The sequence below is a fragment of the Oryzias latipes genome, chromosome 18, assembly GCF_053564925.1.
Source record: "Oryzias latipes strain Hd-rR chromosome 18, Olatipes_Hd-rR_3.1".
NCBI classification, from domain to species: Eukaryota; Metazoa; Chordata; class Actinopteri; order Beloniformes; family Adrianichthyidae; genus Oryzias; species Oryzias latipes.
The window spans coordinates 18,227,574-18,242,138 of record NC_136254.1 but is presented as its reverse complement, the minus strand read 5'-3'; the positions used below and the strand labels follow the sequence as shown (position 1 = coordinate 18,242,138).

Below are 14,565 nucleotides of genomic sequence, written 5' to 3'. Positions count from 1 at the left end.
TGCTTTTTGTTGGATCGCTAATGCATGCAGGGGTGATTTGGGGGGTGTGGGGGCTGTAAGGGAGCAGGAGAGTTCTAAGTTACGGGTGACGGGAAAGGGGGGTTGGAGTTGCTCTACACCAACCGCCCCAACTACAACTCAGCGGTGAATTTCTAATGAACTCCTGCTGCTCTGCAGAAACTATGTCCTAGAAAACCACAGTTTTTATTTTTTAATTTAGGCTAAAAATGGCATCTTCATAATTAAAAGACCACTGGGTTTTAAAAATCAATGTCATCCTCATCATAAAGAGCAGAATTTCAGTCAAATTTAGAATTCTGACATAAAAATGCATCAATTTAGTCTTAAACATCATTAAAAATTAACAACCAACGGCTTCCCATCAGGTACGTTTGTAGTAGCTGATCAGTTCAAGGTTCAGACGGAACAAACTGATCCAAAGGGGAAGAACTTTAGTTCTTCTCTCACCGTCCCTGCAGCTCCATGAGGCTCTGCTCGGCGTTCTGCAGGCTCTCCAGATCCTTCATCATCCGGGAAATGTGCACTCGGCTGGATTTGTTCTGCATGTAGGCGAACCAGCAGCCCCCGACCCCGATCACTATGGAAACCATCAGGACAAAGTCCTTCATCCAGTTGTGCTGCGGTCCTACAGGAGGAACAAGAAGGGTTGGTAGTTTCAGTTTTGTTGATGGGAAAAAAAAAAGAAGGAAAAATGTAAGATGGATGTTGACTCACGTAGAGGAGGCCCAAAGAGAACGGCGTCCAGCGCTTTTAGATTTAACTTCTGCTTATGCCGTTGGTCTAATATCTTTAGCTGCATTGACATGAACGACGGTTCATTTGCCGCCATTCTGAAATGTAACCAACAAAGACAAGAAAGGAAGAAGCCTGAGCTCTCGCTTCTGCAAGTCATAAGCATGTTTGAGGCAAACAGAGGCTGAAATCAGAAGACCAGGTGGACATCAGGTGGTCCACAAAACCACACAAGTCTGGGAAAACTGCTCCCCCAGCCATGACATCACTTCATGAGTCAGCGCCCCTGAGCTCTGTGGCGCAATTTGAGCTCCCCCTGAAAAATGTGCCACCTCCCCCTGTTACAGTCTACTCATTCAGTACATGCAGTCTGCAGCAGCTCGGATTGCACATGTACCAGAGTTTTTTCAGTCACAACACGCCTTTAAATAACTGCTTCATCGTCACCGAGCTGCACTCTGGAATTCCAAACACAAAACTTAACGTGTAAAACATGAAAAATTAAATCCCATTTCGGCAGCTTCTAGAAGATCTTAGACACAAAAAAAACTTCCAGTTTTATTTGAGTTTTCTTGTGTTACCGCTTATAACCAGCAGAGGGCAGCAGTACACAGAAAGAAAATGTCGATTTTTTTTTTTTCATTTTTTTTTTTTTAACTGGATGTGACAGCAAAAGTCTATGGAGCCCTTAAATCCACATTGAAGGAAAAAAAAGTTTAACTGTTAATTAGCTGAAAATGCCCGGGACCCCAGGGTGGCTTTTCAAGCTCGAATCACCAACCGAGGCAACGTGTTTCCAGTGACCCGAAAGTCCCGGAAGTTCTTCTCGTACTGCGGTAGCTCCACCGACTCCCTCAGCCACTGTATGGCGTCGTCTGTGGTCCAGTTATGGACTAAAGAGAAAACGGAAAAAAAAGAGTAAAAAAAACAACAAGATGATACGCTTAAAAAAGATTCTTTACTATCACCATAAATATGGAACTTATTAAAAAAAACTGTCTAAAGTGGCGGAACAATCAACATTGTTTGGTGCAGTTTATTATTGAAAATATAAAAAATAAGGTAAAATCAGATTGAGAGAAGGCTACTCATACAAATCTCATTATTGCTACATTATTTGTGTTAGAAATGCTGCTTTTTTTAAGGGAAATATCATTGAATTTTACATCTTAATTTTATTGGGGAGTAAATCATTTCTCAATTGTTCCATGGTTGAAGAGTCTCAGCTCAGTATGTCCCTGCTTTCAGATTGTCTCAAATGACAACAAGCCCCATTTTTTTCAATAAATCAGATACATTCCCAAACCATCATACTGCTTCTGGCTGAGGATGTTCCTCTATTGCTGCAGTGCACAGCAGAGGGTTCTAAACATCTTCTCTAACCTTTAAAAATTAACACCTGCAAGCAGGAAGCAAGGGGACGACATTGAATTTCTGAGTCAGCGGCCACATTGGTCAGAAAGATCTACCAGCTAAACATATTTTTTACCTTCCATATTTAAAACAATCATGTTTAATACCTTCTAAATTTTTCTGAAGAAAAATGAAATGCATTAAAGTTATTTATAAATAGTATGAATACGGCCTCAACTAACTGTAAACTCAAATTCAAACATACTGAGAAAACAAGAACAGAGACTTCCCAATTCTGAATCCAGGTGATGGCATTTTATATGAAATCAGAACAAAAACACGGTATCATGCTTTGAATTATTGTTATCATAGATCAGGGATTAAAGCTGCAGCTCTCTCATGAGGGAAAGGGGCGGGAGCCTTCAGCACGTTTTTGGTGTAATGCTACAAAGACGCTGCTAAAACACAGTGGATTCAATTCTGTTATATTTATGAAATACTGTTTTTTAGGTGTTGGTTTTTAGAGGATTGAGAAGATGTGGAGAACCTTATACTGATTACTGCACAGATACAGCAACATCTGCAGGTGGAGGTAGTATGATGGTGTGGGACAGAAGCTACGTATTTGAAAGCAACTTTCAGCCCTTGAACTATCTTCAGATTCTGTACTTTTCAGAGTTTAATTCAGGAAGCCTCTAGCTGCAGCTACAAAGTTAGCGTAGCCACACGTAGCTTGGGTCTTTTACCTTCAGATGTCTTCCAGCCCTTCCAGAGCTCCTCCACCGTTATGTGCTGGTCTTCACGGTGCAGGTTGCTGTGCTTGTTCGTTTGCTGCTGCTTCATGTCTTCTATTATGAACTAAAATCAAAACGAACACACATGAGTTTGTTTTTTAATCTTATTCCCCTTTGACAAAAGCATTTCTGGGACTTTTCAGAGTTTTCCACCAACAATACGTTACTGTACTAGCTTAGTGTCTAATGGATGCATTCCTGTGAAACATCAGAAACCACCTAAAACATTTCAATTTTTTAGAACATGTGCATTAATAAACTTGAAATGTGGTTGATTCAGCAGGTCCTGGTATTTATCGTCTGTATTTTACTGAGTGCGTGTGTTGTATTGATTTTAACGATGATTGTTTGTGCTCCGTGTTCCGGCGACGAACGAAGTACCTAACAGAAAAAAAAGTTGATTTAATTTGATTTGATTTGATTTGATTCTATTTGATACAATATGATACAATATGATTCTGGCACAAACGTGTTGACAAACTGCTGCAGCTTTGTGTTTTAGTAAGCTTGTGTTTGTGTTGTTTTTGTGAGTCAGCCTTGCCTAAAAGTCTGGCTTCTGGTCCCATTTGCACACACACTGCTTTTTCTTCCTCTCTTTTCCTTTTAGGGTCTCTGGAAAGAGACTTATGGCAGAAGCACTACTTTCACATTTATTTGTGCGTTTGTGTGCGTGTATATGTGTGTGTGGGTGGGTGTGTGTGTGTGTGTGTGTGTGCACTGTCAGCTTTCAACCTGCCTGCCCTCCTTTGGTAGCTCAGAACTAAGTGCCCCTGCAGAGAAAGCCGAGGCAAAAAATAAATAAGACCCAGGGCAAGAACGTTCAGAACACCAGCAGCAAAACCAGCGATGATGGCGGACTACCAAACATCCTGATCCCGGAGCATCTTGGGTTCATGTGTTGGTCGGATTCAAGCCTAATTGCAGAGATTCATTTAAAATTTTTAGTATTGCTTTTTTTATTTTATTTTTTTATTACCAAAAGTCTTTGCTGAAAAGAGCTTTGGACAGCTGGCAAGAATACTTTGCTGCATTTTAAAGCATGTTTTTTTCAGAGCAAAGCTCCTTTGGACTAGCCACTAGTTTAGTTTCTTGGGTTAATGTGATCAAATTAAGACACACTGAGATTCATTCTGTTTTCTAATCACACAAAACACAGAAAAAAACATCAACAGCTTTAACACAGTGGTCCCCCAACCTTTTTTAGGCAGAGGACCGGTTTAATGTCAGACAAAAAAAAAAGAAAATCTGAAAATATTCGTCAATTTCTTTTGCAGATGACGAGGAGTCGGTGTAGGAACATTGTTGATTTGTAGAAGTCATTTCTGATTTGTAGAAATGCAATAAAAGAGACGTTACAGTGTTTTCTCCATAGAACACCATCATGACATTGAGAACCCAGTCAAAAAGATTTTTCATATTTTGTTTTTACTCAAATCCTGATTCATTGTGTATTTCATTTGAACACGGGAACATTGTCTGTTTGTGTCTTTTTTAGGTGTGACAACTATAACGTTCTCAAAGTCGCCATCAGTCTCTCTGTTTCCGGTCTTCCTCTTCTTCACTTGGTCAAAACTCAGCTGATCGTCTGTCAACTGGACTTAAAGAGGACTCGCAAAGCCTCCCTTCTTCACTGGCTGCCAGTCTCCTCAAAGTCAATTTAAAGACAAAGAATTCTGCTTTCAAACGTTGGAACCACTAACCATCTCGCATTGGCACAGTCAACTATCAAACAAGCTCCTTCTACAGGCACAGAGATCCCAGTACAAACATCTGGGGGATTTTTGCCCCTGCGGCAGTCACATGCAAGCACGGCGCCATCTTTATATAAAAAGCATTTTGCAGGGAAACTTTGATCAGGAAACACTTGATCGAATGCAGAGGCAGCACGATACACGGTGTTTTGGAAATTCTATATTACAGTTTATATTTGTACACTTGTGCTTGTTGTACACACTGATTTATTTAATTTTTTATTTCGTTAATTTTGCACTGAAATGGTGATTTTTCAATTTCATTGTACAATGAACAATGACAATAAAAAACAAATCTAATCTACTAACTAACCAGGAAGACGCCAGCTTAAGGGAAAAAAAGGTTTGGACTAGAATCAGCTATTGGCTAAACAGACATTTCTTTAAAGATTTCCAAAGTTTTCATCAGACCCTTTTCAACCAAGATCCAAGGACATAAGGACTTCCTTTCCTCGTGTCCGTGAGCTCCAGAAGAGCCGTAAATGCACGAAGGCAGTCTGTTGTTGAGAGGCTGTCTGAAACACATGTTTCCTGCATTATTGCTGCCCCAGGAGGGACAAGAAAAGTCAGGAGGCAATCCCTAAATATGTGTTTGGGTTAGGCAAAAATGGGAAAACCCTTTTGACATTGGAGATTTAGCTCCAGTGTTGATATTCTTTTGCAGCAAAGGAAATTAACGTGATTCCAAAAGCCGTCTTTGTCCGTGTCAGAATCAACAGATTCATGATGAATGCGTGAACGGTCAAAGAGTTATGTTGGGTCAAAGAGTGTGTCACTAGGTGTCGCCAGCAACATCTCCAGTGTTTGGAGTTAGGTAAACAACAGAAATTAGCCTTTAAATTCTGCTTAAATAAGGAAATTGACCAGATTTTGACTGGATTTGACGCGTCTTTCAGAGTCTCTCTTAGAAATCTTTGAGCCATCTCCAATTGCACTTTAATTTTAATTTCAAAAACTGACATATGGATGTAGTTCTGAAAGATGAATCATTGTGTATGCTGAATCAAAAGTTTTCCTTAGTCATCCAAAGTTCCTCTCTGTCCGTTTTCCTGCAGGAGGTGGGTCTGGCCCTCATGCGGGCCAGTCCATCGCTGGCGTCGCTGTGAAGCCTCGGCGCGGGAAGTCGCACAGAATGCGGTCTGACATTTTCCTCATGGAGTAACTGTGGAGCTCCCAGGAGAGCGTTTCACTTTGATGGATGGAGGCGTCTCCAAAATGTCTCTGCTGGAGTCCATTGGTGGTGCCTTCAAACACGTCCCATCATCAAGATCACTCATTATGACAGACGCTGAGCTTTTGCTCTTTCAGAAGACTAAAACAATCCTCCGTGTTCTTTAAATGTGGAGAAATCAGAATCAGAATTACTTTGCTGATCCCACACAAATTTGTTAAAAAAAAAAAACACACACACACATTCCATCAATATAAAACTAACTTTTATTTTGGAGGATCGGTACATTAGCCATTAATAATAATAAAAATTAAAAAAAAATCAGTGAAATAATTTGGTTTGTTCAGTGTTGGAAGCATGAGACAGAACCTGAGCTTTCCCTGCAGATCACCTATTATTCCCGAGAGAACAGGACTGCATCTGTGTGTTGAGTACGTCTACACAAAGCAGGATGTGGCACAGTCAGACACAAACTAAGACAGATACACACTTATGCGGCTGCAAACAATGGCACGTCTGTTCACAGCGGACTGAAAATGTAGACTCCAACCTTCATACTTTGGCCTTCAGGTCATCCCTGATCTCTGCAGCATCACTCAGTCTGTTCGCTCAGGAGGCATTTAATGACTTGGCAGATATTTCACCCCCCCTCCACCAAAAACACACAACTGTTTCAAGTTTCTCCATTTAGTTTTCAGGGATGTTCAGAACCTTTTCAAACTTTCGTTAGCTTTTAAGGAAATATATTTCTATGTGTCCCATCTTGAACTAAATCAATCAAATCTGGAGCAAAAACTGAACCATAAAGGCTGCAGATACTTTTTTTTTTTATTACTTCACATCACCATTACTGCAGATATGCTTCTGTGGGAGTCAAACTGTCCTCCCCGTCTCGCCTTGTTGGTACCAAGGAGTGATCACTTCTCTTCCTGAGCTTCCCGCCCACGTACCATATTCACTACAGGCTCTGCTTGATGCTCCCCGCTCCCACTCAAAAACCTAAAATTGACACAGGAGCATCTGCAACTGCTTCCTCCACCACCGTCAGCTTCGACCTCTGTGAACAAGCTTTGTTACGGGACGGCTTGATTGCATTCTGGTTATGCATCGATACCACACAGAAGTGTGACGAGAACACAAAGTTTTCAAAGATGAAGCAGCTCAGGTCCTCTGTGAACATTGAAATCATGAAGTGGATTGTTTTGCTCCATTCTCTGACAGCAGACCTGAGCAGAAAAGGACATTTGTACGTACATGTGATGACATTATTTCAATGGGATGGGGTTTTCAAGGGTACATGATGCTTCAGTCATAATTGAAGTGAAAATGTTCATGCAGGTTTTTTGTTTTTTATCTACTGGCATGCGGCAAAACACACAAAACTCACAAAGGTAAGGGTGAAGTAAGTGTGACGTTTTTACGGACTTTTCAGGTTTTTCACCTGAGCATTGCGCCAGGAACTGTAAGCTGCTAACGTCTGCACATTACTTGTGTGCTCCTTGCGATGCCGCCTGACTTTCAGAAATCAGGAAATTAGACAGAGTGTATGTGTTGACATCCTGTGCGGGCATTGCGTATCACACCCTGTGCAGTGCGCAAGGGGCCAGTACCTTCTAGTACCCTCTAGTACCTAGAGAGTGTGGCGTTAGCGCCATGAACGGGGCCATCACCTGTATGTTATATATGAGTGCAACTTACATTGGTGTTACAAATACTTCACGATAGACTTCGTACACACACGACAATCTTACGCTCCAGTTGATGACGTTCCGTAAGGTGGCTACACGCACCTCAAGATAAGTGCAAGACACACCTGCGCTCCTCTGACCCTGAATTACTTTACATTATCTCTACCCCCTTCCCCACATGGTTCCCAGATGAGTGGTTGGTCCGGCCACCCCCATGTCAGATAGTTCATCCCACTCTTTCCGCACAATCGAACTTTAGCAATCCTCCCCCATGTCCTCTCCTTCCACATTCAAAAATGCATGTATCATGTTAAGAACGATGTTATGTTTTTGTACGTCCAAAGTCTATTTTTTATCATCTATAGCAAAAATGGACACTGGTGATAACTGTGGTGTTAACGAGCGTTTTCCCATGGACACCCCACCTTAAATATAAACTAACATGTTGTGTAGGTTTATTTTAAAGGTGCAATCAAAGTTTTTAATTTGACACCTGGACCTGTTTCCCATTTCTCCACGAAATGAAAAAGTCAACGGACTAGAAATGGAGCTCCTGCGTAGAGCCGGCGTTGGGTTGCAGAAGGGCGGATGTGACACGTGCACATGACGGAGGCGAAACATTCAGATTGATTAATGAACAACGCAATAGAGAAACACTACAGACGACCAGTAGAAATCAGGCTTCAAGATGCGGTCGCATCTGTCTACGACCCTCCATGGGCAACCCAAAAACCCCACAGCACCCATACAGGTCAACGCCCCCCCCCCGATACACGTGCATGTGACTAAGGCTTTAGAAATCAACCTTCTTGAATCAGCCGTTGGACAAACTAGCATTGATTTAGTATGCAGTGTGCATAACCCACCCTTTGTCCTGATCCAGGGCAGTCTTTGTGGACTGGAAGACGCTTTTGTTGCTGTCGAGTTCTGTTACCATGGCTGGAGGTTTCAGTCTTCTTGTAATGACTTAAAGGGGCTGAACACTTCCCCTTTCATTTATTTTCCTTTTCTTGAACCCGTTCAAACCTTTAGTGTTTTTATATCACAGTGTTTATGTTTTTTGGACTCAGAAAACATGTTGCTGTAGAGATAACCTTCTGGTTGCTATTAGGTTTTTATAGTCAGCAAATTAAAAAATGGACTTTGTGAAATAGTCTTCATGGAAATATTGGTGCAACCATAAAACCTATTTTTTCCAAGCAGTTTAGCAAAGTAATCTATATTTAGTTCATTGTGTTAAATTAGAACCTGAACTGGATTGCGAATTTTCAAAATAAAACCAAATCAATTAGGCATTTTTGCAATAATGTCCAGCTATATGTAAATTATTGGAATGTCTTTTTTTTACATGTCCATTTTTGTTTATGCTTTTATTTACCATTTGTTCATAGTTCTTTTTTTCTCATCTAAATTGTCAAAAAGAGTGTATCTGTGTGTGTCTTCTCCTTCTTAACAGTCTCTCAGTGATTTTTTTTTCGCCAATTCTTTTTCCTGTCCCCTGTGGTACAACAAGACTCCATTTTCAAGAGCCACAAAACGTACAGGGGGGTCAAGAAAGTCTTTAGTCAGCAAACAAATGTACAAGTTCTTCCACTGAAAAAGATGAGAGGCCTGTAACTTTCATCATAGGTATACCTTAACTATGAGAGACAAAACGAGAAAAAAAACAGAAAATCTTCCTTCATCAAAGCCGGAAAGAAACCTCAGACAATTAACAACAGGCCTCCTCCACAAAACCTCGGACTGGCAGCTGCAGGTCAACCTAGAAAAACAGCTAAGGTTCCCTCAGCACATTGTAAGTACAAACCTCCACCCAGACATGATAGTAATCTCTGAGGTTTCAAAACATCTGATCATGCTGGAGCTTACGGTGCCCTGGGAAGAGCATATGGAGAAAGCAAATGAGGGGGAAACGCGCTACGTACCAGGAACTGGTTGAGGGGTGCAGGGAGAGAGGCTGGAAAACCTTCTGTGAGCCTGTAGAAGTTGGTTGTAGAGGCTTTGCGAGACGTTCGCTTGCAAAGTCCTCTGCTGATTAGGCATTGCAGAAAAGGGCCATTCAATCGGGGAGCGAAGCTGCAGAGAAGGCTACGAGGTGGCTGTGGATTAAGAGGGCTGATCCGTGGACTGCTACTGGGACGCAAGTCGGGGTCTGATCAACCCGGGGTGGGTCGCCTGGGTGAGGGTGTATTATGAAGTTGTGAGACCCGAAACACCCCATGATCTCAGGATACATCACTGAGGATGCCTCCCAGTGCATCCATGAGTATTTATTTTTCAATTATGGTGGAAAATAAGTATCTGGTCATCTACAATAAGCAAGATTTCTGTCTCCCACAGACCTGTAACTTTTTCTTTAAGATGATCCTCTGTCATCCACTCATTACCTGTATTAATTGCATCTGTTTGAAGTTGTTATCTATAGAAAAGACACCTGTCCACAACCTCAAACAGTCACACTCCAAACTCCACTATGGAAAAGACCAAAGAGCTGTCTAAGGACACCAGAAACCAAATTGTTGACCTGCACCAGGCTGGGAAGACTGAATCTGCAATAAGTAAGCAGCTTGATGTGAACAAAACAACTGTGGGAGCAAATATTAGGAAATGGAAAACATATAAGATCACTGATAATCTCCCTCCATCTGGTCTCACCCCGTGGGGTCAAAATGATCACAAGAACAGTGAGCAAAAACCCCAGAACCACATGGAGGGCCTAGTAAAAGACCTGCAGAGAGCTGGGACCAAAGTAACAAACCGTCAGTAACACATTACTACACCTATCAGGGACTCAAATCCTGCAGTAGCAGACGTGTCCCCCTGCTAAAGCCAGTACATGTGCAGGCCCTTCTAAAGTTTGATGGAGAGCATTTGGATGATCCAGAAGAGGATTGGGAGAATGTCCTATGGTCAGATGAAACCCAAATAGAACTTTTTGGTAAGAACTCTACTTATCTCTACTTATCGTGTTTGGAGGAGAAAGAATGCTGAGTTGCATTCAAAGAACACCATACCTACTGTAAAGCATGGGGGTGGAAACATCATGCTCTGGGGTTGTTTTTCAGCAAAGGGACCAGGACGACTGATTTTTTTATAGGAAAGAATGAGTAGAGCCAAGTATCATCAGATTTGGAGTGAAAACCTCCTTCCATCAGCGACGGCACTGAAGATGAAAGATGCCTGGGTCTTTGAGCGTGACAGCGATCCCAAACAAACTGCCTGGGTAATGAAGGAGTGGCTTCTTAAGAAGCATTTCAAGGACCAGGAGTGGCCTAGCCAGTCTCCAGATCTCAACCCTGTAGAAAATTTTTGGTGAGAGTCTGTGTTTCAGAGCGACAGCACCAAAACTTCACTGCTCTAGAGGAGATCTGCATGGAGGAATGGGCCAAAATACCAGCAACAGTTTGAGAAAACCTTGTGAAGACTTACAGAAAATGTTTGACTGCTGTCATTGCAAATAAAGGGTATATAACAAAATATTGAGTTGAACTTTTTTTATTGACCAAATATTTAATTTCCACCATTATTTACAAATATCTTGTTTAAAAATTAGACAATGTGATTTTCTAATTTTATTTTTCTCATTTTGTCTCATGTTTGAGGTATACCTATGATGAAAATTACAGGCTTCTCTGTCTTTTTTTTTATATGGGGAGCTTGCACAATCAGTGGCTGACTAAATACTTTTTTGCACCCCTGTAAGCTCAGGTTGATCAAAATTGTAAATGAAAACTTTCTTTATATAGTTCTCTCCAGAACATTCCCAGACACCTCCAAGAACCTTCTTTTTATAGATACACCATACCATAGATGCTCCGTGAGCCTCCTCCTGTTTCTTCTGTTCACCGGATTCTATATATCCTGTATATACAGTACACTCTTGCACAGATGCAGCTTCATTCTTCTCAGATAATACTCACGGCCTGTCAAAAACGAATAAAGCAGGGCAGTGCAGCAGCACAACCTCTGACACCGTTTGAGTTCCTACATTTAGGTGATGCAACTCGATCCCGTCGAACTTCGTCTTGGCGACCCTGCACCCCAAAGGCGAGTGGGTGCACCTGCCGTCCCCGTCGAGTGCACTCGGCAACCGATCCCCAAATCGTCATTCAAAACCCTTGAGAGTTATAAGGTGCCGTGTTAGGTTTAACTGGGTGAAATTCTTAATGAAGTTCTCAACAGTGGTCCAACTTCAGATGCTTTGGGAGTAAAAATAGCAATTACTTTGAAATAAGGGTAACTCAAAGAGGATCCAGTTTCAGATGTATATATTTAGGGTAAAGTGTCACGAACAACGACGAAGAGCGCATTTGAAGACTAAATATACTGTTTTTAAGCACCCCAAAGCAGAAATTCACACATTTAAATTTTTTAATTAATTTAAATCCACCAATTCTGAAAAATGGCATCTGGTTTACATTCCCAGAGTGTATTTGTGTTCATCTGTGTTACTCCAAACGTAAAAATCAAAACACTTATTTGGTGATGCATTCCGAGAACTCTACAAGTTACACTCTTTCTCCAATGCGACTGTCAGATGTTATTGTGTGAATTCAACCACCCTGACAGCGGCAATATGAGGAAAAGAAAACAAAACTCATGGTTAAAGATTTAGAAAACAAAACCCCCCAAAAAGTGGCTTAATAATTCAGAAGAATTGTTACTGTCAGATAGGGGTCAATTAGGCTTTAGGTCTTGGATAAAATAAAATAAAAAAGAGAAAAAGTTACAAGCATTTAACGTCTTCCTCTCTTCATGAGATGATGTTTACGGGTTTTCTGTTGCACAAGTGAAATGCTTTATGCACCACCTCTGGATAGAACCCCAGTTTCCAGTCTGAGTATCTTTGTAGAACACGGTAAGCTGTAAAGTTCTGCATTTAAACTGAGCTGAGTTGAAGCCTTTTAATGTAGAAACTTCCTAACATAAGAAAAAGATGGATTTTGGTGTTTTTAAGTTGGTCTTGAGAAGTGGCGGATGGGGGGGGGGGGGGGGGACAGAAGACTTAAGTGGAAGGCCATTAAAAATAAAAGAATCAGAAAAACATATTTGATCATTATCATTATCATTGTTTATATTTCGTGTAAAAATCTTCGTGTAAAAATAATGCTTTTGTTATTTTTGCAATGCTTAAAGAAGCCTCGCGGTCCGCCGAAAGGCGAGCTACCGCCTGTCCCAGCCCCTGGCTCTCGGCGCCCCCTCGATGCTCTTAGCTGAGTGTCCCGCGGGGTCCGAAGCGTTTACTTTGAAAAAATTAGAGTGTTCAAAGCAGGCCCGGTCGCTTGAATACCGCAGCTAGGGGCTCTCGCCGCCCGCCGAGGCGGCTCGCGCTGGTCGCCGCGGAGGGGGCGCGGAGCGGCTGACACCGCCCCTGGCTCGCTGCCAGCGGCACGCGCGGGTCCCGCGCTCTGTGGTATGCCAGCTCTATTTTGCAGTAGAGACACTGCACCTTGTTCTCTTCTTTATTAAGTGTGTAATGATCCCACACCTTAGACAATTTCTGCCGTTTATTTATAGATCTATTCTCTGCCATCGCGCCAACTAAATTCAAAAGGTCCGTGTGACACAATCAAATCCCTGCGCCGCGCGTATAGTGCGCGTCATAGGAATTTAACGAGGCTTCGAGGCAGAGTTTTTGCCTCGAGGAATTTTTGTAATCGAGTAACTCGAGTAACTCGAGGAATCGTTTCAGCCCTAGAGTTATTATAGGTATGCTACAGGCGACAGGTCGTGGAGAACACTCTTACAGCGCAAGAGGGTAAGTAAAGGTGAAGTTGGTTGGAAGCAGAAGTGTTGTATGGACTTTTCATTGTTTTGACCTGACACCCACCCCACCTCAAATAATGTAGAAACCCATTAGTGCTGTTCATGTGATAAGTGCATGCTTTGTTTCGCCTGCAGACATCTGTATCTAGCCGTAAGGGCAGTTGTGACAAATGCTTTACTAACTAGCATGTGGTAGGGGGCACAATACAACAGCGTCATCCATAAATCATTAGAGCGTGCAACTTACATTAGCCTTACAAATGTATTTGTTCATACATTTTCGGCAACAGGTCGAAGCCCATTATTTGGGGAATTCAGTACTGTGTTGTACTTCACGGTACACCTATTGCACGCACAACATTCGTACGTCCCATTTTCAACAAACGTCAAGGGAAAGACACACCTGAGCTCCCCATAAGATAAGTCCTGAGGTTGACGACCCCCTACGGGATTGGACAACGCAAAAAACTCACACTCGCCCCGTTTAACCCCCGTACACAACATTTGAAAACCAACGTCTTGAGTGTATTTATAACACTGTTTTTATGAAATATTAGTTATTTTCACAGCTCATTTTCCTAGCCTTAAGCAAGACGACTCGATCTGAGGCACCCCGTCTCTCTCCTTGTGAGTGCCGCCCATTTCATGACGTCAACCTAGAACAGGCTTCTGCAGCGTGTCTGCATTTCGCCCACGAAAACAGAAAACATTCAGACTTTTGCATTTAAAAGGAATGGCGTATACTTGTATGGCGCTTTTCTTCCAACAAGGAACAAGCGCTTTTACAGTCACAGACCCATTCACCCAGTCACACACACATTCACACAAATTCACACACTGGTGGCGGCTCCGCTGCCAAACACAGGCGCCCGCCTACCACCAGAGGCAAGGTGGGGTTCAGTGTCTTGCCCAAGGACACTTCGACTCATGGGCGTGCAAGGCGGGAATCGAACCTGCAACCTTACGATCATGGTTCGATCGCCCTACCGCTGCACCATGGCCGCCCCTAAAGAGTTTTTGCCCAACAACGCTAGCTCCACTGAGAAAGTGGGTGTGTGTGTTAGCATGGGAGTTGTGCTGGCACCGCAGACTCTTCTTGGAAGGGGCTGGTCCTCACTTATCTACGTCACAATGTGAGAACCTGCTTGTTTCAGGGCTGGTGTTCAGAGCGCAGGTTTTTAGAGGAATGCTCAGAAATGGGTGAACGGAGCTAATTACCCCTTTGGGGTTTCTTTTTGTGAGGAATGAACATTATAATACGCTTAAAAGCTCAAAAAATAGATTTTGCA

General features: G+C 42.3%; 1 protein-coding gene across 2 annotated transcripts in view; it reads right to left on the bottom strand.

Moving 5' to 3' along the window:
* Positions 1-14,565, bottom strand: part of stim2b (stromal interaction molecule 2b) — a 69,666-nt gene that overhangs the window by 14,136 nt on the left and 40,965 nt on the right. For both annotated transcript variants that reach the window (XM_023966199.2, XM_078936457.1), the window contains 4 exons: positions 2,853-2,964; positions 1,535-1,646; positions 736-851; positions 469-646 (listed from right to left, as the gene is read on the bottom strand). In XM_023966199.2, the coding sequence (XP_023821967.1) occupies positions 469-646; positions 736-851; positions 1,535-1,646; positions 2,853-2,964 (518 nt within the window). The remainder of the gene's footprint in view (positions 1-468; positions 647-735; positions 852-1,534; positions 1,647-2,852; positions 2,965-14,565) is intronic.